Genomic DNA, 22,953 nt, shown 5'->3' on the forward strand with positions numbered 1-22,953 from the left:
GAGAAAATAGGAAAATTTTATTTTGCTCTTATTGATTTTGTATCTGTGGATACACTACTTAACGCTTCTTCCAAAATAATACATTTAATGCTGTAGCACATCTAAAAGCTTCAAAGTAGTCATTTCCATATTAGCAAGTCTCTCCTTCAGAGATGTAAGAAATGGCATTGTAGGACCTGAGGAGGAGAATGCCAGTTAACAATTTGCCAGTAGATGTCTCTGCTAAACACACTGAAGGGAAAATACTCAGTTTGAAACTTCAGTGAAATGCAAGTGGAAGTTTGCATACTTCAGCTGAAGAGCAGGGTAGGACCAACTAGGTCACTAGTCCTTTCTGAAGACTAAATTAGTCACAATGAAAATGGCATTTACTTAAAACTCAGTGACTCTCAACTTAGTTAAATATTGAATTTGTCTCCTGATATTATCTCACTGAGTAAGGAGACTCAAGAAAGGCTAAGCTTATACATTAACATTCTTGACAGAAATTATGAGTGTAGAGTCTTCTGGAAAAACATTTTTATCATTTAAATCCTAACTTTTGTGAAAACAAGCAGTCCTTCCTACTTCCAACAGAGAACTTCTTTATTAAATATTTTTGCCTCAAACTAAAGTACCATTACATGGAAAAAAAAATTAGTTTTAGGCTGAAAGAGTGCAATGCATGGTAGAATAATTATGTCCCTGATGGAAAACATTCAGAGGTTCTCATATTTTCTTTACATCTATATGTTATTTGGCAATGATCTTATTTGCAAAAGCAGAGCTTCTAAGCAAAGAAACTAAGATTAGTTTCTCATAATTGGCACTTGCCGTTAACATACAGCATGATTTTCTGATTAATAATGAAAAAAAAAAAGATCTCAAAAGGCACAGATCAGCTGGAAAAGCATCTGCTTAAAATACACACACATAATTAGGAGAGGACGTCAAACAGACTTGATTACATATTTCATGGGTATGTGTCAAAGAGTGTAAAGCATTTGACTTAACCCCAGGGTGACTTCAAGAGGATTTACTATGTCTAGTGTTTGTGATTAGCACCATATAATCTGGATCTGCTGAACAAGTGGAGTTTTACATGATATGCAAATTTCATTTCACTTTAATTTAGCCCCTTTGGATTTAGCATAAAATCTCTGTGTTGCATGAAGGGCTGAAACAGCTGGATCCAGTTAACTGGGAAATTAAAAATGCACTAAATGAATTAAGGCAATCCTTGCCATGGTAGCCAGCACACACTAGAATGGGCCCCTGAGATTTCTGAGGGGTGGCTGAAGTGAGCACCGGTAACACCAGCCAGACCGTTTCCACAAACACCAAAACACTGATCCTTCTCTAGTCCCAGTGTGCTCTAATTTTTCATAAAACTGAATTATTTCACCACCATGCCAAGGTTCATTTTCCAGGGGCATGTTAGTAAGGAAATCGTTCACCTTATCAGTAAAGGAAATTAGCACCCACTAGGTAACATTTTATTTCCTTGTTAGTATATCAAGATGTGGCAAAAAAATAATTAGCAATACATTACCCTGTTTAAAATGAAATGGAATTAATTTATTTGTCATTTAATTTGTCATTCCCTTCCAGGTTTTAGTTGGAACTATACAGAGACAATTCTTGAATATTACATATACATGTTTTAAGAATACAGCTGAACAAGATTTTTTTTCCCCCATTTCAAAAGGCTATTCTAAGAATAACAAGGTCCCTCACCTAATCTACCACTTGAGGCATCAAAAAGTCTTTGGAAGATCTGCACCCAAGTCTAAAAGCTGCCACTTCTGTTCTCCTTTGAAAAAGATGGTTTCATAGGACTTTATCTCTTAGCAGTGATAATGACAACTTTGTAATGAAAATGACAAGTCCTTCTGGTCCTAACTGTATTTGACACAGAAAATGATCTTGGGAAAAAGTTATTACAGACAGAAAGTGCTTCTTATCCAAGATATCCTTTGGCCATATGTAGGCAATGCTGCATCATTGCACTGCAATGAGTAGATCTGTTTCACTACACTTGAGTGCTGCTAATATTCCTGTGGCTTTTATTGAAGACTTGGTCTTATTGTCTCTCAGTAGGGGGTACAGCAATTTCTCCTGCTTTATTTCCTGGAAGTGATGGATTTCACAAGGCTATCTTAGGCAGAACAGGGAACAGATTTTGTATCTACAGTATAAAAAGTAGCCCCCATCTATTAATCCAAACTTGCCTTCCAAACACATTGTATGTGCTTGGCTGCTTCCAGGCAGTTGCACAAGGTGCCTCACCTTCTTGCTCATTTTGTAATACTGCCTCTGTAATTGTTTTAATTTCATCCATAGCCATTAGTAAATGCGTGCTCACTTAAGTCTGTTCTTCCTAATAAATTAACCACAGTCTCAACAATGGCATCTTTTGATGCTAAAGAACCAACTGAGCTTTCTTTCCTCCTAGTCTGCTATAAATAGTCATTTGAAAATTAAAACCACGACAGTCTTCTGAAATCAGATGTACACACACATTCTTCATATAAGACATCTTTTTTTTTTTACCATAACAGGCACATTTGCACCCTGAAGACAGATTTTTTTTTTTTTTGCCTTTGCAGGATAGTTTGCTGTCAGACTGTGAGCCTTTCCCCCTCAGAGAAAGCAACATCTACCTGAATAAACCTGGATTTGAAGCATGAAATATATGCTGGAAATCAGAAATCACTCCTAGAGTAATGGGCAGATAAAGGTTTCACAAATAGAAAGCCTCCCCTCAGGGTTCTTCCAGAACATTTCCTGTTATGCTTTACTGGTTTATTTCAGCCACAGGAAATGTAGAACCTGCCCTGCTCAAAAGAAGCTGCAGATCTAAGGGAAGCAAAAAAATCCCAAAACTCTATTTCCACCTTAACTAATCTGGTAGTTCAGTTTGCTAGTTCCAAAGGGATCATTAGCAGAAAAGTTATATAAAATTAAAGAAATGCCCTATACCACACTAAGCTAATCATCTAAGCTCCTTTAATAGACAAAGAAAAGAGCTGATATTGCTGGCTTTAACTCCTCTCATTCTAAATTTCAAAGAATTTAGAGGGATCAGGCTGGTGAAGTCACTGTCTGTTCCACTGATTTCAGTGGGAATCAAAATGGTAGCTCAGACATCATTTGTTGACAGCAAGATAAGGTAAATGCCATCCAGATGTTAAATGCAGATCTGAAAACATATTTGGTTACCTAACTCCCTGCTCCCCTTAAGATTAGTATTTATGTGATTTAATAAATGTCAAGTAAATTTTGTGCCCAAGGAAAGGAACTCAAGTATCCCAATTCCTCACCTATCTCCCATATTAGACTTTTCATGGCCCCATTGACTTCAATGGAAGCATTCAGCAGAGTCCACACAGATGAAACACAAGTGAAAGTACTCACAGTGAAACACAATCTCATGTTGCAAATCTAAAAGGGAACAAGTGCAGGTAACTCCTCTGTAGAGGGTCTGAATCATCAGTAGGCCATGGTTTAGTTTTACAGCAACCATCCAATGTAAGGCAGGAAACTCACCTTTCTTATTATAATCCCACACGTAAAAAGAAAGATACACACGCTTGCAAAATATTTAGACTGTACAGTTGGTATTCACATTAGTGAACCCCCAAATCCATTAAAACTATGAATGAAAGCAGCACTAAGGATGAAAGCAGCAAAACACACAAGCAACATGGTCCAAGTTTAGATGATGTGACCAGACAAGAGTAGGATGAAGCCACAAACTCTACACAAAAGAAATCCCAGAAATCCCTGACAACTGTACTTAGAAGAACATTGTTTTTTTCTAGCCCCTAAACTGGATGACTTATATAACCTTAAGTTTTTAAACACAATACACCTGAGAATCTGTGCAGTACTATTAAATGCAGGCTGCCAAACATCCCATCACTGACTGCAAGCAGTCCTTGATGGAGCAGAGCAAAACACAGCAAAAGTTCCAAAGACAAAGTTAAAAAACTAAGTTACCATCACCATTTAACATCCTGCACTACATTTTGTTTTGGCTGTTTTGTGGTGCAATTGTCTTTATGAAAGCCAAAGAAACCTTTACTCTGTAACAACCAATCAAGCATCTGCTGAATTAGAAGCAACTTTCAATTCATCATCCTTAGGAGACTTAGACTGCATTTTAAAATTTCTTCCCCTACACATTAGATTTTCTTCTGAAGTGAATTAATGTTTCCTGAACAGACATAATAATCAAAGTAAACCTTATAACAATACGTAACAATTGATGTGTCTTTGTTTCATTTTTAAAGCAGATGAAAATTTACTAATAAAAACACACACCATAAACCATAAGTTTAAAAATCATATATACATGTAAGACCTCTGGGAATGGTTTAACTACACATGCACATCATTATGCAATTCTGACAGGAAATTGTTCTAAATGGAAGTTGAAACAGGTGAAGGATGTATTCAGCTGATATCAGAGTCAGAAACTGATCTGTGTGTTTCACAACACTGACTAACATCAAAACTCTGAGTTACTTTCCATTAGTGATTTTCGTCCCTATCTTCAATAATTACACCAGCATATTTCAGCTAGAGCACATACCCAAAGAACTTCAGCAGTGCTTTTATTACACATTAGGACATGATTAATAATAACAACACTTTGTTCATTTTGCTTGTTTCTACTCTAGGCTGTTTCCAATCCAGAATGAGAGTCATTGTTTGTGTTTGGGGAGTGCAAAGCAAGTGCTCCAGTAGCTACAGCAAAGTGAGATTCAAAAGTGATTCACATCTGACAGTGCATTTTGCCACTGAAAACTCTGACAGCTGAAGTGGAAGAAATATGCATAAAGAGGCTTAAAACAAATCTGCAGTCCTTCTGGATTACTAAGTGCTTCTACAGCATGCAACGGCTTTGTTGTATACACCCAAGTGCTAATAATCTCTGTTCAAAAGGAACACTGTGCCTTTGACAGAAATTAAATAATCCGCAAAACTCCATGTTGTCAATGATATTCAGGGAAGAAAAGGATAGTGAGAGGAAATGGCAACTGCAAATCCGTGAATCTCTTGTTGCATCAGTTGTGCCAGGAACATTCAATGCCTGCACAAATTGAAGAGCAGGGCCCCCAAAACCTTTGTCTCACAGCCAGCACAGAAGAGCCAAGAGACCTGATATGGCTGAGCCACCCTTCACATGAGCTTTGAAAAGTTGACACATAAAAATGCATTTTATGATGGAAAAAATCCAAGCATGACCATAGTTGGGCTAAATTCTACTATTGCCTTTGAGTGGCTTGTTTCATTTCCCTTCTGTATGATTAAATTCTAATTAACAAAAACACATCACATGTAAATTTTTGTGATTATGCTTACATGCACATACATGTAAGCATAATCACAAAGGTTTTAACACGAACATGTTGCAAGTTCCTACTTATCTGGAACAAAAGCTCAATTCATCTTTGGTCATGGAAAATGGTCTAGGCTCAGGGCAACTTTGCAGAAAATTCTTGGATCATGTGGTGATTAAAATCCTTTACAGAACTCCATTTTTTCTTCCACTATGGATTTCTCCAATCTCTTATATCTCTTATATAATATCTTATATCTTTTATATCGCTTATATATTTGCCAGCAGTGCTGGCACTTCTGCTTTTCAATGTGGCACTCCAGAATTTGACTAGACACTACTAAAGTACCTAGACCATACCAGCACTGCTGAAATTTTAAAAATACAGTATTTGTCAAAACCATTTTTTATTTAATTTTTCAATTTTCTCCTCTCCAATATAGGTTTCTTCTTGTTTGCTCTTTCAGTTGATGTTTTCCCATCTTTCTACATTTTAGCACTGTTGGAAAAAATGTTTTTAAATTTTTAAAATATAAATATTTCTAAATTTTTGATTTTCATTCTTTACGAAAGAATTTTAAGTATGAAAATTTGAGCCAGTTCATATTTTTGACAATTGAAAGATCTCAACACTATTTTTTTATGCCTCTCTTCTACCGTGTCATCCACTGATACCCACTTCATTCATATTCAGGGCTGAGTGTTTCCCCTCAGTCTAGTATTAAGAGATTTTTCAATTGTTTAGATAAATAAGCACCAACAAGATGGATGAGAAATGCAACAGAGGAGGTGCTATCATAAAATCTCACATTCATGGCAGGCAATGCTCCTACACATTAAACCAAAGCCCTCTTTACAAGTGTACATGTTTTTTTTAAGAGTGCACATTTTTGAGAAGCATTCTGTACTATAAGAACATATACTAAAGGCTGGTTACTGATCCCTGGTCTCCATGTTGAGCAACATAAAATAAAACATCCTTACTTGTTGGGTTTAGTCAGACTATTGATGTGGATGAAAACTGCTATTGATTTCCACATGAACTAGACCTGAAGCTTCTAGCAGAATACTCCTCACAGAAGCCTTGCACTGGGAGGAAGAAGAAACCAGAATCCTTCAGATTAATCATGACAATAAACCTCCACAGACACTAGCTGAAATTACACTAATCTGAAAAGTACATGGCCACTGTCTCTCTGGAGTCAGGCACCTTTTACATCATTATGCACTTTATGACTTTGTATAGGAAATCGAAGAGTGCACTGGAGAAGGGAGGTTCAGACATTACACAATTAAGTAATACACGTACCTGCTCAAGAAACCCATTTCAGGAACATCTTTGTTAATCTGGCATATTCTACATGTGGAAACATGCCATGGTACATCTGCACAGCCTGTGGTGCAAGCTTCCCTGGCCAGGTGTCATCTCCTGCCCTGTTCAGGAGAGTCCCTGTCCCATGGCAGTAAGCACAGAGAGATTGTGGTTTTGGGGTGCTGAGCCAGACAAGCAGCAGTCTATCTCGGAGGGAATGTGCCTTCTCATGGCACATGAGTATCACCCTTCACATACAGGTTCTGGCTTGAAGTTTTATTTGGGACTTCAGCATTAGCTCCAGGGGCTGCAAAGGTTGACTCAAACAGTGTGAGTCACTCAGCTACTTTCTAGTGTTACTTTCCTATTGCATCTTTTGCAATATTGTGAGGCAGATGAGATGTACTCAAATCTTATATATCCAGAACAGTATGGACCCTTTTTCTTCTTTCAAAACCGGGCTAATAGGGAGCATGTGAATAAGCCAGTTACACTGAAGTCTCATCTTCACAATGATGAACATAGACAGTAAAACTAGAAAGGAAAATAAGCTAGAGCCATAAGAAATATGATCAGACCTGTGCCCTGAGCATAAATCCAGAACTGCAGTCTTCAGTATTAGAGTTATATTAACTGACCTGTGAGTTTTTCCAGAACATCAAATCCATGCTTCAGAGCAATGATATCAAGAAAAGAGACTGTACCATCTTCAAACCTAAAGAATGGAATAAATAAGCACAGTGATTACATCATGCAGGTATGGTATCGATTTTAAATCGATTTTATATTCAGTGAATCTAACTTGTGGAGTGGGAACTCTTCCCTTAGGGATTCATCTTCCAGTCTTGTAGTGTCCTGCGGCAGAATAATATTGTTCTTCAAAGCAACAGAGGTTTACATAAACAGTTGCTTGCACATAGAAAGATATCATTTTCTCCTACAAAGAGTAACTATGTACTAACCTACATTAAAGTAATGGCTAACAGTTATGTGTCATGAGCTAATGTCACAACCCTAAGTTACCTTCTGAGAACTTAGGGAATAGGTGAGAAGACAAGTGGAGACTTGTGTCCATCCCCCATCCCCCAATGTAATTACACAGTTGAGTTAGAAGGCTCCAGGAGTCTGGTGCAAAGAGGAATCAGACAAAGAGGTCACTAACAAATCTCCCTTTGTGTGATTCTCCTGGAAATTAATTTTTGACTGACCTGCAACAAGAGCATTATACAAGGATGGGGGGAGGGGTGCATCCCCTACCATCATCTTTTAAAGGAAACACCAAATAGAAGCAAAACCACTGGATTTTATTAACTACTTCAGCCATTCCCACTGTCCAAGAGAAGAAAGTGAAGCTCCAAGGTGAGAACGTACTCAGGAATTGATGCACAAAAGTATTCAAGGGACCAGAAGGGACACCAGGGAAGCATCAAAATGTTTCATTTAGGCTTTGTGTGCACCACAGTCCACAAAAAGTTTTAAGGAGAAATCATTCATTTTGCTTCACCACAAAGAAGAATACAGAATAATGTAACTGATGAAGTCAGAACTGTACAGAACTCAATACTTTGCAAGGCTGAACCTGAGGTCACAGCAAGTCTCTCAGGAAGGAGCTATGCCCAAAACTGTAACAGCTAAGGCTGGAGATGAACCATCCCAAATCTCATCATTCAAGTTTAAAATTAAACTTCAACCATGAGGATGAGACCTCCAGAGGGACCTGGTGTTCCTTGGATCTTTCTCGGAAAGATCAGATGATATCTAGATTGAAGAATGAGTGGACAAGGTGGAACATAAGACACACACTCTTGGGCAAAAATACTTTAAATACACGTTTTTGACCAGAAAATAGGGGATTACATTTTTCTCCTGGGTGCATAATTTTTCATAATGCATGTTAAAAGCTATTGGTGCCACAATTAAGTATGTTTTGTGAAAAGACTCAAAGTTTAAAAATGTCATATATCAAATGCTTTTTCTTTAATAAAATAAACATCAATAGAATAACATAATAGCTCTCACTTCTATCATAACTTTTCTTACTTCCTATTTTATTTTTCTAGAGTTATCAAATATTTTCAACACTGCAAGTGACATAAGCAGGTAAAGAACATATTAACCTTCCAAAAATCTTTGGTAAAGGGCCACACAAAAGAAAAATGCAAGAGTATTGTGTATATACAATAATACGTTCAGCTGCAACAAAAGAAGATAGAGGCAGGAAATAATTATAAACCATGTGATAAGAAAGTGGTGCACCACTACAAGGATGAATGATCCAAAAGAAAGCACTTATGTTCACACATTTTAACATAGCATAGGCCAAAAAATTCATCCTAGAAACGTCTGAATCTTCCCTACTAATTATTAATAATTGATATTAAACTTTTGAGAAGAAATCTTGCTGGTTGTCAGTGATGAAATGTAAAATGGCCATTTGTGATTTAAAGAGACCTAACACCAGGAATATTATCACAGAGACTTGTGGACCAGTATCTGAGGGAAGCATTACTCTATCAAGATAGCCATAAAGAATGTGGGAGGATGAGGAAGATAAGGCAGAGGCTAACAGTTGTTTTGGAATTGAGCATAGAAACCTTTTGCTCTGGTTGCAGAAAAGGTCCCACATGTCTGCCAAGGAGAGATTACAGAGAGGATCCATGAGGGAGAACTGACCTGCTCTGCTCAGTTACTCACAGTGGCCAGCAAAGCAAACAAAACACTGGGAATTGGACCAGAGCAGAGCCACTGACATTGAGCCCATCAAGGAGACTACACAATCCCCAACAATTTTATCACTTTCATAGTGATAAAACCATAGAAAAGCACTTGAAAGGGCAACAAAGGTGCCAGCCTAGATTATCAAAGACATCTGAGTTGTACCCATAGCAAAAGGGGAGGCAACAATTGCATTTCTGTTTATCAGATTTGATTATTAACTAAGCAGACAACTGCAGTACCTCCAATGCTACACAATAGGAGATATACACGGACCATGTCACTTCACTCTTCTATGATCTTACATATTTTTTTATGAAAATAATTCAGAGATTAGGAGTCTTCTCTCAAATAAAAAAAAAAAAAAAAAGAAAGTAAACAGAGCCTGTGGGCTTTTGGTGGTCAAACCTTATGCTCCAGAACAGGCCAATTGTTGTGGCATGATATGCATCCTGCATTTAGTCTTTCTGTATCATAAAAAAAATTATCTCCTGGCAGCTCCATGGCAAGAAACAGAAGCCACAAAAGAAATTAAAATAATGCTAAACATATCTGCTCAAAGATATGAGCAAGTAATTTTTCTACAATTTAGATATGGACTGGTTTGCAATATTCCTCTATTTTCTTTGTTCATAGGGCCCCCTCTATTCCTACATTACCAGCTTCCCTGTTCTGATTAAGCACGAATATGTTGTTATTCTATAATATGTATATCTACACTACTTGCAGTGCACTTGACTCTCATATATCCTTCAGATTTAGTGAATAGCTGGTGTTCAGCCTCATGTCAAAATTTTCAGGAATACTGTATTAATTCTGACATTTAGCACATTAAGCCTTAAGTGCTATAGCAGTAGTGCCATGGTAAAACATGACATTATGAAGGGCAGCTGTTCCCTTCTTGGGACACAAAGAGCTCTCCCTCAGAATATTTAACCATATTTAAGATTGAGAGGAAACATGCTCCTTGAATTGCAAAAAACTGGCTTCAGTGCTATTTTTTTGTTTGGTGCAATTGATGCTTCAAATAAACTGTTTCCCCACTCAGTGGCAGTTGCAGTGTTAAAATAATCAGTTCAGGATGAAGTTCATTTGAATGCTGGTCTGGAAGCTACTTCCTGTAGTAATCAAGATTTTGCAGCTGATGATGTATAAAGGATACTTACAAAGGCTAATACTGTGGAATACCAACCCAAGGAACAAGAAGCTTACCTCTCTTATCTAGTTCTTATTATAATTGATCTCACTTAATCACATCTGGGATGAGCTCAGTTGCTTAGCTGATTGTGTTTGTGAAGCGCTAATAGCATTTCACATCCAATTGCTATCTGACAAACTGACTAAGCAACTCGTGGCATAACAAAGAACAGAGCAGCATGCCTAACATCTGTCCAGGAGTTATGAAGCTGATGAGCTGCTCTCCCTTTCCAAGTCACACAAAAACTCTGCTTTTGGAAGCAAAAACTTTTGAGTCACAAGAGAAAAGTATTGCTTTACAGTGAGCAGTCCTGCCTTTAGGATCTTCCTAGCGATGGAGATGGGCTAGTCTTTCTTTGAATCTTTATTCAACTGGTTATTATCACACTTCTCTGTTACACTTCTGCATATAAATGCTATTTTCTAATGTCACCATCCCACTTCAGGGCAACTGAAACACAGAAGGAAACTGTGACATCTTGGGCAGTTTCAATTCATCCTGCCCTTAGCCAGGTCACCTTTATGCAGAAATATAATGACAAAAATTCTGGCCTGGACAGATGTGATTGGAAATAAACTGCTGAAGGGCTAAAAAAAACCTCTTCATGTTTGAAAATAGAATTTAGAGGAAATTTGTTGGAAGGCAAAAATATTACCCTGGAGTTGTACAGCACTCACTTAAGACTTCAGAAATTCCCTCAAGACCAATCAACCAATGCTGAGGTGGTGCAATATGTTTCATAATATAAGCTATTCTGCATATAAAAAGTATACAAGGGCAGGCTTTTAGGTGCTTTGGGTAGAAGCATCTGCTTCTGGATTGGGAATGCTGACTTGTTTAGCAGGCAGATGAGTGATTGAGTTGTTTGAGGGTTTTTTTTTTTTTGGTTTTGGGATTTTTAAAATTTATTTATGCAGATTAAGTAAATTCAGATGTAGAGACATTCCATCTATGCATAGAATCACAGAGTCATAGAATACCATGCTAGAGGAAACCTCAAGAATCATCTGGTCCAACTTTTCTTTGCAAAAGCATGGTCTAGAAAAGATGGCATATTTTGTGCAGCTAAATCTTAAAAGTGTGCAATGTTGGGGAATCCACCACTTCCCTGAGATTATTCCAATGGCTGATTGTTTTCATTGGGAATGTCCAGTCAGAATCTCCTCAGGAGTAACTTGTACCCATTACCCCTCACATTCCCATGTGATTCCTTGAATAAAAGGGAGTTTCCATCTTCTTTGTAGCCACCTTTTAAATACTGGAATATGGTGATAATGTTTCCCTTCTAAAATCTAAACCATTTGTCTTACTAGTCACCTTCAGCATGCTCAGCAAGATCTCAAACTCCCCAATATTGTGATCACAAAACCATTGCTAACTGAGATATAAATGAAAGTAGTTTTTCTTGGTTTTTGTGGAGCAAATCCAGCAGTGCCTCTTTCCCCGCAGGCACAGCTAATATACGTATAAAGAGGTGGTTCTCCACACATTTCCAAAACTTGATAAATGATATGTTAGCTATTGTTCTTCCAATAAATGTTTAGATTGTTGAAGTCATCCATAAGAACAGGGTTCTTGGTGATTTGAAGCTTGTTTAGGCAACCCAAATATTGCTTTGTTGGCTTTACTGCCTTGGCTTGGAGGTCAACAGCAGACACCTCCTGTGAGATCCTCCTCAGAGATGACTCCTGTGATCTTAAGCCAGAGGCATTAGATAAGGCATCCATAATCACTGTACTTGACTTCTGTCCATTCAAGGCTCTCTTTAACTTGGAGTGTGACTCCTCCTCCTCTTCTTCCCTGCCTGTCTTTATGAAAGAGCCTTCAACTATCAATTACAATAGTCTACTCATGCCAGTTGTCCCACCATGTTCGAGTTACTCCTACGATATCATAACTTTCTGACTGGGCATGGAGCTCCAGTTCCTCCTGTCTGTTTCCCAGGCTGCATGCACTGATATGTATACATTTGGTAGGTGGTGTTCTAGTTCTCACCTTGGGAGGCAGCTAAGGAACATTTCCATATGTGCAGTTCCTATCCAGAAGACAGGCCAGAGCACTGAAACTTTGATAAAAATCCCATCACAAGGTCAAAAATAATCCTGCTCATTTGAGAGCATTGCTGAGTCAATGCAAAGTGCAGCGAAGGAGCACAGGGGGAGCATCACTGTCAGCCAGCTGCCACTCTCCCTTACACCGGGGTAATGACTCCATTCAGGTCAAATGAATAGAAGTCATTCCCAAGTTTCTAAAGCAGGTAAAAGAGAAAGCAAATCCACAGAGAATGCATATTTCTTGAATAAGCTGCTTTTCTTTTTTTTTTCTTCTTTTTCTTTTTTTTCACTCCTCAAGAGTGGAGCTGCCCTTTGAAGTGAGATGCTACATGAGTTCCTTTCATCTTTTCAATTCATTTATTTTCACCTAATTAAAAAATACAACAATGCAGAGAGGTTCTTGGTATGCATTTAAAAGTAGTTCATTCAGATGCTATTTTTCAGCTCTAACAGATACTCCATATCATCACCACATGAAACATCTGTCCTGGGAAATTCATTTTTTACGTTTTATATATTTTCATGTTTATTCTAAGGTGACATTTTCTGGAATTACAACAGCACCAAGGGTATACAGTATGAAGCTCATGGCTGTAGGAACAGACTGTTTTCAGTCATATTCATGTTCTTAGGTTAGTAATTGCCACCTCTGATATTAGCAGGGGAACAGATTTTAATTGGTCTCACTGCTTTCCAACATCAAAACCCCACATTTGCAAAAGGACCAATATTTGTTTTGCTTTTCTTTAACTTAAAATATATCATTACTAGGCTACAAAACCTTTAGGGCCCTGCTCTGCTCTTTAGAATTTTTATCAACTCCTCCTGAGACAAAGTTCTCAGGTACTTTTCCAGGGTATTTGTGTGTCTCCAGAGGACAGGATTCCCTTTGCCTGGCTTTGTCTCCCACAGGTGATACTCTTCATTTTTAGCAAATTTGCTAAGTGACAGTATTGATCACTTTCTTAACTAGGGGAAATCCTGGTCACATTAACACCAAGAGCTGAACTTTAAGGCAGCATCTCCCAAGACCAAGCATTTGTCTGTGGGCTTTTTGGTCCTCTACTAGTAAAATCTTTGGAACATGAAATGATCCACAGATGACTAACCTCAGGTACACACTCAGTTTTAACTAAATACTTATTGCTTCAATGGCATTCACTTTGTTTCACACAGTGAATGCCACTGAAGCAAGTAAATAAAATTAGCAGGTAGCCTGTTGTTACAGACACATATGCTACCATTAAACCATTCTTTCATAATTACCTAACATTTGTGTAATTGCCTGCACTGGAGCATACTATAGAAAGCCAAGAACTTAAATGGGAGGAGGGCAGTAATAAATGTTAGACCTCTGAATAATACACCTATCTCACCACTTCAGCAACCCCTTTTTTACCTCTGTTAGTGGCACATTACACAATCATGAACAGTGATTTTTTCTCATTCAATGAAAGGAGATCCAGTGCCTTAAAACCAGCCACTTGTGGAGGAGAAAATTGAATTAATAAATCAATCAATTTTTATTTTTCACATGTCTCTGTGCTTCTCTCCCTTACGTACAATTTGATAAACTCCTAGCTGGTAACTTTGCTCACTATATATATCTAGAAAAATCTTCCCCATTTGCACTGAAAAGATTAGCAATCCTTAAGCCTGTTACTCAAATTGGTCTGAGCAACACACTGTGATTTTGTAGATTATCATCTCCTCAGAGCTCTGAAACAATGAATAAATTATATCTCAGGGATAACATACTCCCCCCACCAACCCCTACAAGGACCCTCCAAAGTAAAATAATGACAAAATAACTTTCTTTTTTCCCCACTACAAGTCATTGGTCACAAATCAACCAATGCACTGCATGTCACAGGCCAAAAGTTCCCTTCCAAGTTCACAAAATGGGCCAATATATCTTCATTGCATTGCTGTGGCAGATGGGGAGAAACAAAAATAATCTTTCTCTTTTAAATTCCATTATACAAAGGGATATTTCCTTGAGGTATATTAAATTTAAGTCTTTAGGAACATGAGGCATGCTGGTTAACTACCCTCAAAGAATAATATGTTCAACTATCAGCTTGTTAGCTAGCAATTTATACTCATTCATCTTGACTTGTAACTTATTAATGTCAACAAGAACCCCATTAAGGTGCAATTCAGTGTGAGCAGGCATATTGCAAATGATTTCTGTATCTGTCTGAGTATTTAACATTTGATATGCATTATACGCCCATGATTATATATCAATAATCCAAATGTTCACACCTCTGCTTCCCATGGGAAGTAATATCTACATATAACCCCAAGTAATAGTTAAAGTGAGCAATTTGCAAAGTGTATTTGCATAAACTGTTCACTGATCAGCTATGAGTAATGAATCATTAATAAAAATTCAAAGCCCCTTCTTTGATTTTCTTCTTAGGAGGTAGGAAAGGATGAAAGACATTCTGGAAGTAAATGTTTCATAGGAAAGAATCTGACCTGCTGTAACAATTTTTCTATGTTCATTATAAACAGATTTGTTTATTTCCTCATGAAGATTGAGAGGTAATCTTTCATCCTTAAACAGGTAGATTTGGGATAAAGAATAACTTTGTAATTAACTGCTAAAGATTTAAATTGAAGTATCAGTTTAAAAATTGGCAGACAAAAAGGGATCCACTTGGACATGAATTCAGTCTTAAAAACCTACACCTAAAAATACGACTGTGGAATTGTAAGTGCCAGTGAGGCAGGCCCAGAGCAGTGACCTTGGATAAGGTTAGCAGTAACTTATCCTCAGATAATGGAGAAAAATCCCTATGAGTGCTTTCCAATGGGTGGTCTCCGTTCTGTACAAAGGTCTGTGCCTTGAAGAAGGGGTTGCTGCGATGCATGAACTTTATTTCTGTTTCAGATAAAAGTGAATTCAGCAAGACTTCTGAGCATTTTATTTCCTCAGTTGGGGAGTGTGTTACTGATAAATAAAGCTTTCTAAAGCCTTTCTTATCAGTAACATGTATAGGTAGGTCCATGTGTGAAAAGACTTCTCTGATGTCATCCACTTCTTTCTCTAGCAAAAAAATTCTTTCCAGAGCTAATTTTCACAGGCAATGTATACCCAAGATTAGCAGAATGCATTGGGAGCTGTGAATTAGAACCATGTTAAATCACTCTGTGAATAAGAACCATGTTAAATCACTCTGTGTTGAGTACATTTGGGAAAGATGTGCTCGTCTTTTGTGGCAACCCAAAAACTAAGTTAACTTCAGATGTTGTTACTGTCTGTAAGACAGAGGCCCAATGTGTGCTCAGGAATGTGAGGGATCTGGACAGGCCAATTGTACAAGATTTAACAGGGTGAAGCACTGAGACCTGTGCCTGGGTCACAACAAACCCAGACAGTGCTACAGGCTGGGGGCAGAGTGGCTGGAAAGCTGCCCAGTGGAAAAGGAAAAAGGGGGGGATCAGTGATTGTTTAGCCTGGAGAAAAGGAGGTTTTGGGGGAATCTTGTTGCTCCTTAATAATTATCTGAAAGGAGGTTGTGGCCAGGTGGGGGTCCATCTTTTCTCCGAAGTACCAAATGATAGGATAAGAGGAAACAGCCTCAAGTTGCACAATGGGAGGTTTAGATTGGATATTAGGAAAAATCTCTTCATGGAATGGGTTGTCAAGCTTTGGCACAGGCTGCTCAGGGAAGTGGTGGAGTCATCATCCCTGGTATTTAAAAGCTGTCTAGATGTGGCATGGAGTGACACGGTCCAGTGGTGGACTTGGAGGTGCTGGACTAACTCAGATAAAGTACAAGCAGCAAATAATTTTAATTTTTATAAAATGGAATGAGTTAAGTGGATTTCAGAAACTTTCATGAATGTGCTGAATATTTCATAGGTGTCAGCAAGAATATAATGTTATCAGTGTTTTTGTCTTTTACTTCTGATGTGAACATGTATGTAAAATTATTGTAGTTGGTGGCATATGCCAACTACAAGTACTAACAAGTGAGCACTAACTAGCTAAATTCAGTTTAGTGTATGATATATGTAGAAACAGCACTGTGTATCCAGAAAGGCTGGCAGCTTGACAGAACTGGCATTATTAAATTACTGCTGTGAAACAGCTTAGGTTCAGAATAAGGCCTCATTAGCTAGTTTGCATTTTGAGACCTTTGTGGAACAGTGAAATCGTCAAAGAAGAAGGGGACAGGACAAATACAAGGAAGACTTTAGCTAATAAAACGTTCTAAGGTATACGAGTAGCCTTACTATGCCTAGGGGATACAATCAACTAAGACTTTCACAAGGAAATACCCTTACTGCTTCTGCACCTCTCTCATGCTTGAAAAAAATTAAAGAATTGTATAGTAAGGTCTGCTACACCAAATCAGGTGCATCCTGGTAACTACCTGGTCTACTGCAAGCTATTTTTCCACTTTGGGGCTGTAATATGCAGATTTCTTCCAATGTTTTTTTTTATTTTTCAGCATTGCTGTGAGGCCTGGTAATACCTCATACTACCTTGTGAGGTCAACAGGTAGTACCTCAGTGATGAAGACTGGAAAATTGAAGAAGTAAGCAACTTTTCTTTCCAAGGATCTACTTTAACTGATTTTCCAAGCATGGAATTGGGAGGTACCAATTTTCCAGAAAATTGAATTCACAGCAGTGATACTGAATTAGCAAGTACTCCTGATTTCTCAGTGTTTTAAGCAGTTTGCAGTTTATACTGCAGAAAGCCAAGAACTCTTTCCATGCAACTGTCCCTCCTCCAAAAGGAGCACAGTGATGGAGACCCCAGGAATTTCATGTCCTCATATAATCAAAGTTCTCCTGAACCTGCACTGATAAGGTCAGTAACTGGAGGAAGTTCTGGAAATCCTCCAGTCATCCCAATCTAGAAGAAAGGATCATCTGAACTAACAATTCCTTCAAGAAGTCAGGAAAATTCTGGCATGTTACCAGGCATTGCTGATGCTTGAAGCAGGGAGCCCAGGGAGATGACTCCTGTCCCTGACTTTGACAGAAAAGAGCATGAGTCATGCAGCTGAGGAAACAACAGGGTAACGGAACAGCAGAGGGTTAGGAGTGTGTGCATCAATAGAGAAATAAAAACCTTAATATTCATAGAAGCATTTGTTATGTAAGCAATATCATCCCCAGCTATCACCCAAAATAGAAAACAGGATAATGAGTGAGTAAGAAAGGCAGAGATGTTTATATGTTAAGACAAAGTACATGGACTACAAAATGGAGGGATCAGAGCCACTCTAGGACACAGCCTTATTAGTATGGGGTAGAAAAACAATCACAAACAGAAATCATGCTAAAGAAAACATAGATAAATATAGGAGAGACAGTGATGAAGAAAACTGAAATGTTTTGAATTGAAATGTCTTTGGTGAGATGTTAAAAATAAGAAGAACTGGTTGCTAAGATTGTGCTATAGGCTATGTAGCTATATAGGAAAAAAAGTTTTTGGGTCCAAGAGATACTTTTCTACAACTCTCACAGAAATAAAATAATTTTTATTCAAGCAAAACCAAGATAACAGAAATGGTCAGGTTGAATTATTGCTTAATATCTGAGCCAAACCCCAAAAACCATTTTTAAAATAAAATAATTACCTGAAAATGGCTTTTACAAACAGTTATACAATACACAATAGGAGACTTTGACTTATTGAAACCCTGGTCATAGGAATTACAGGTTTGCGTGTCACAGACAGATAAACAACCTCAAATGAGATTTTGAATGTGACTGGGGCAAAATGAGACCTTAATGAAGCTACTTGGCCAGGAAAACTGAACTGAAATCATCAAATACTTAGATAAAGAGGAGACTTAAAGTTACTTGAAGTTGAGGTTAAAAAATAGATGGAATTTTCATCCCAAAAGTATGAAAGAAATAAAGAAAACGAACTTTTAGAGAAAGCCTCCAGTAATAACCTGCACTAAAAAAAACCCTCTTATGAGAAATGTTAGTACTTCTTATTAATGATGACATCAAATCAGAAGAAGTGCTGCTCAGGGAAGGAAGCTACTGTTGGAAAGACAGAAAAAACAGGGATAAAGTGAGAATTCCCAGGAGCCAAGCCCTGACAAAACAAATCTAACTGTACAGTGAACTATTCTTTATATACAAACAATGGAAAATATTAGGGATATATTATAACATATAAATATATTTTAAAAATAAATAAAAATAAAAAGAAAATTATTATGATTGTTATTCAGGTAGCAAAGAGCTGGTGGAAAAGTCTGAAAACTACCTGAGTACTTGGACTCAGATTTTAAGAAGGACTGATGAAAAGCAGGTCAGGAGAGGGTGACTCATGGCTGAAAGTGCATGGAAAGTATCAAAACTGAAATTATTGCAACTGGTATGGAAACTCGTTTCAAAGGTTTTAATGTAGTTCAACACAGGCAGACAGATGAACTATGTTCCAGAATTATAAGAAATTGGCATGAAGAAGTCCCTAAGACAAACAACACAGGCCAGTAAGCAAATTTTTCAGACCAAGAATGGAAACCAGAAAACACAGTATTTCTACTGAAGAAAGGGAAACAGAGTTATCCAGGGAACAACACATCTGTTAGCTTGAACTCAGTGTTATGTACTTTCTGAAAACAAGACCTGAATGAAAGCACAATTAAATGAGTAAATAAAAGCATGCTCAAATGTATCACGGATTGTGCCAATGGAAAATCAATCCCAGGGAAGCTGCCATTTTAAAAGCACATTATTTTTCTAGGTAAAGATTTTTTAGGTAAAATGCAGAACTAATTTATCTGGATTTCAGTAAAACATTACCTCTAGTGTCATATGATGAACTATTATAGAACAAAGAATATTAGAAGAGTGTAACAGTAGGCTAAGAAATTGTGCTGAAAGGGGTACTATTATGCTTGAAAAAGGTTTCCCATTTAATTCCTTGAGCACTGGCTTTGGGACAAGTATTTCTTTTAGTAGTCTCAGTCATGATCCTGGCATATAAGGTCTGAATGTGAAAATAAATTGGGCTGCTGAAGTGAAATCTAGAGACTGTCAGTGCTGGAGATGGGGCTGTATAATGTGTGCAGTAGGAAACAGATAATGTTGAAAACCCTAAAAACAGAAATGAGATTAAATGTATAATATGCTATAATGTATGATAAGTACATCATCATGCATAAGCCCTATTATGCACTTAGGGATTAATGACATTAACTTCTGCCATGAACTGGAGGACTGTCATCCAAAATATTAGATTTGTCAGTCTATCAGATCAGCTATCAGCCATCAGGATGACAAACAGGAAAACATGCTAGGACTTATGGATAGAAAAATAAGAACACCATTAATAAAGGTTTGATAAGATTTTCTCTGGCAGGCTGTATATGATGAACAGAGAAAAGGAAAGCACATCTTAGAGAAGTGTTTGGTTCATTTAGTATGGAAATTCAAATCTAAGTAGAATTGCTTGGTAGATCTAAAGATGGAAAAGGTGGGTAATAACCAGGGAGGAAAAACAGCTAAAAAGTGTAGTTAAATGACCAAACTGACCATAAGGTAGTGTACACTGCAAATTGAAAGTTTGTAAACATCCAAGACATGAGATCATAGAACCATTTCCCAAGAAGCAGGACCAAACCAAAACCAACATATCCTCCTTCCCCTGTTCCAAAGGTATCCCCCTCATTCTTCACACAAGCTCAGTATAAAGAGGGAATTATATAGTGTGCATGTATTTGACCATGAATAGGCTGATTACGTGACCCATAACGTTTTTGCCCCCCTCCAAGAATCGAAAAAAATAAAATGCCAAAATAACAACTCCTTTTACTTTCTGAAACTGCATATGAAAATAACAACTGCACAAGTTTGTTACTTTGGGAACCCCTGAAAACCCTGGAGTCATCCCTCTTGATTTTCCTGTGACCAAGTCAGTTCCATTTGACATGCAATAAGGGTGACACCATCTTGCTCAACATCAGCTGTGTAAGAGACTATTGAGACAAGAGCAAAAGAAATGCACGTACTGACAGGGTTTCCTTTCTTATAAATTTGTGTGCAGATTCTACCAGCCTGAGAATATGGTGTATTGACTAGTTCCCTATGCTTCCATAAGGAGGGTCTCTGCTGATGGTAGTGAGGAATAAATAGATAATTTTATTTACATTGATCATCACAGAAGTAAAAGGTGATCTTGACAGCTGTACGATTTTATAAGATGATGTTAACACAGTAAACGTGTTTACTGCATTCGTGTTTCCTTTCACTTAAGAGTACAGGAAATCTCTCTGCTTCAATCATACCAGACACAAAAGACTCACGAAGAAAGAAAAATTGTAAAGTGACATTGTAATATAAAGCACTCATTTCAAAAACTCAGCATGCACCAATACAGCAAGTCATCTATTTCTTCTTATGAATAGAAGTACTTTTAAAATTCAGCTCTCAATGAGTCTATAATTCCCCTGGACGAAAATATATTGAGTTTTTGTAAATGCTATAGGCAGTGTTGCAGTTAGTGTAAGAGAAAATAGTTGCATGCAAGTTTCACCAAATTGCACCCACCACCACAGAAAAATAGGTATGTTTTCTGTAAAAAAACATTCTCATAGCTCATTTACAACCAAAGACTAAGCAGAGCTGAAATGAGCCTACTTCCCTTCCACTAGTTTGATTTTTCAGATAGAGCATATAGATATTTCAGGGACATGCAATCAAATAACTGATGCTTGTAAAACAATAGGCAGTGAAGATATTTGGTGTGAGTAGAAATACCCAATAGGAGAACCAGATGGCATTGCTCCAAATAGAGTACATATAGTTGACAAAATGTACATATCTTCTCTTCAGACTTGCTAACCACTGGAAATGGTAGAAAGCAGGTAGCTTTCTATGCAGGGAATTCATAATATACAGGGGAAAGTATAATCACACTTGAAAGTATCTTAGTACTACACAAGAAATAAAGTACTTTGCTAAAACAGTCTTAAGAAGATAGCAAAGAGAGCAAATAATTCATTCTTGAGTTGCCATGAGCTCTGACTGGGCCATTAGGGTGCTGTGGTGGTGCACCAGAACACAATGGGAAGCAGCACAAAGCATTGCTGCCCTCAACTTGGCTGTCAGAGTCCCAGATTGCCCAGCACAAAGGAAAAGAGGTTGCACCAGCAGAATGGGAGCTCCCCAAAGGCAGAAAGTTCTGCAGTGGAAAATAAATGTGAATTTAGAGTGAAAAGATAGGTAAAGTTGCTATTCAAAAATAAAATATACAATTTTTAGGGAAATACAGGAAACTTATTAGTATGAAGGCTGAAATACCACCCAGAAAGCATGTTTGGTGGTCAGAGGATCCCTGATTTAAAATTTAGTTCAACACTAGTCTTCTATGTAAGACAGCAGAAATCTGCAATGTCATATGTCATCTTAAAATGACACAACCAGTAGGTCTCTGAAAAGTTTTGCCTTCAAAATCATTATTCACATAATGAATTCCAAATGTATTTCAGATTTTTAATCTCTTAATATATGTAGAAAACCCCACATAAAAACCTAATAAGACTGTCAGCCCATTCAGTATTTTGATATATCAGCTATGCCTTCAGAAGACTTCTTTCCTTCACCCTCCCTTCCCCGTGTATGTTAATGTTTGCTTTACTGGTTATAATTACTGAAAAAAATCCAGTTGAGATTAGATTTCAGTTATAATTAATGATGAATGTGTCAAAGTATTATGATGTTGTTTATCACACTGCTTGCAATGTAATTTAGTGCAATAATACTAGGCTTACTATGTGACAGTTATTTAGCATTTAAGTCTTCTTAAGATGCTCTGCAGAGTATCCTGAATGTTAACTATGGAAAGATTATTTTATACAAAAGCAGCTTCAGGCAAAATGTAGCGACAACTTGCTAGAGCCCAGCAAAAGCTCTTAAATCTTATGTCATCTACGAGCTGAAACATAATAATTAAATAATCTAGACATGTTGTAAAGCTAATGAGAAATCCAAAGGATAAAATTAAAAACTGACATTAATAGGGCAGCTTAACCATATGAGGGAATAAACAGTCTTTGTTCTTTCTGGTACAATTTCTGAAGAAATATCTTTCTTTTCAATGTGTACATACACACAAAAGATTGAAACCTCAGATCCTGGGGGAAAGAAAAAATTAATAACTTTGGATGCCATAGACAGCTCAGGGTATTTTAAGGTAAGTCTTAGCCGTCCTAGCTTGTTGTGTTGGGTTTTTTTTTTTGTTGGTTTGTTTTTGTTAGGTTTTTTTTTTCTCTTTGTAGCCACTACATTAATTTTCTTTTCACTTCAGATGTGGTCTGAAGAATTTTCTACTGTCATGGGGTCCCCATTGTGTATTTAC

The 22,953-nt window shown here is 37.4% G+C and overlaps 1 protein-coding gene across 1 annotated transcript in view; it reads right to left on the reverse strand.

Annotated features, from left to right (window-relative positions):
* MOCOS (molybdenum cofactor sulfurase) overlaps positions 1-22,953 on the reverse strand; it is a 209,349-nt gene that overhangs the window by 80,157 nt on the left and 106,239 nt on the right. The window contains exon 5 of the mRNA XM_054517392.1: positions 7,277-7,353. Coding sequence (XP_054373367.1) covers positions 7,277-7,353 — 77 coding nt within the window. The remainder of the gene's footprint in view (positions 1-7,276; positions 7,354-22,953) is intronic.

This window comes from Molothrus ater, chromosome 1 (assembly GCF_012460135.2).
Source record: "Molothrus ater isolate BHLD 08-10-18 breed brown headed cowbird chromosome 1, BPBGC_Mater_1.1, whole genome shotgun sequence".
Taxonomy (NCBI): domain Eukaryota; kingdom Metazoa; phylum Chordata; class Aves; order Passeriformes; family Icteridae; genus Molothrus; species Molothrus ater.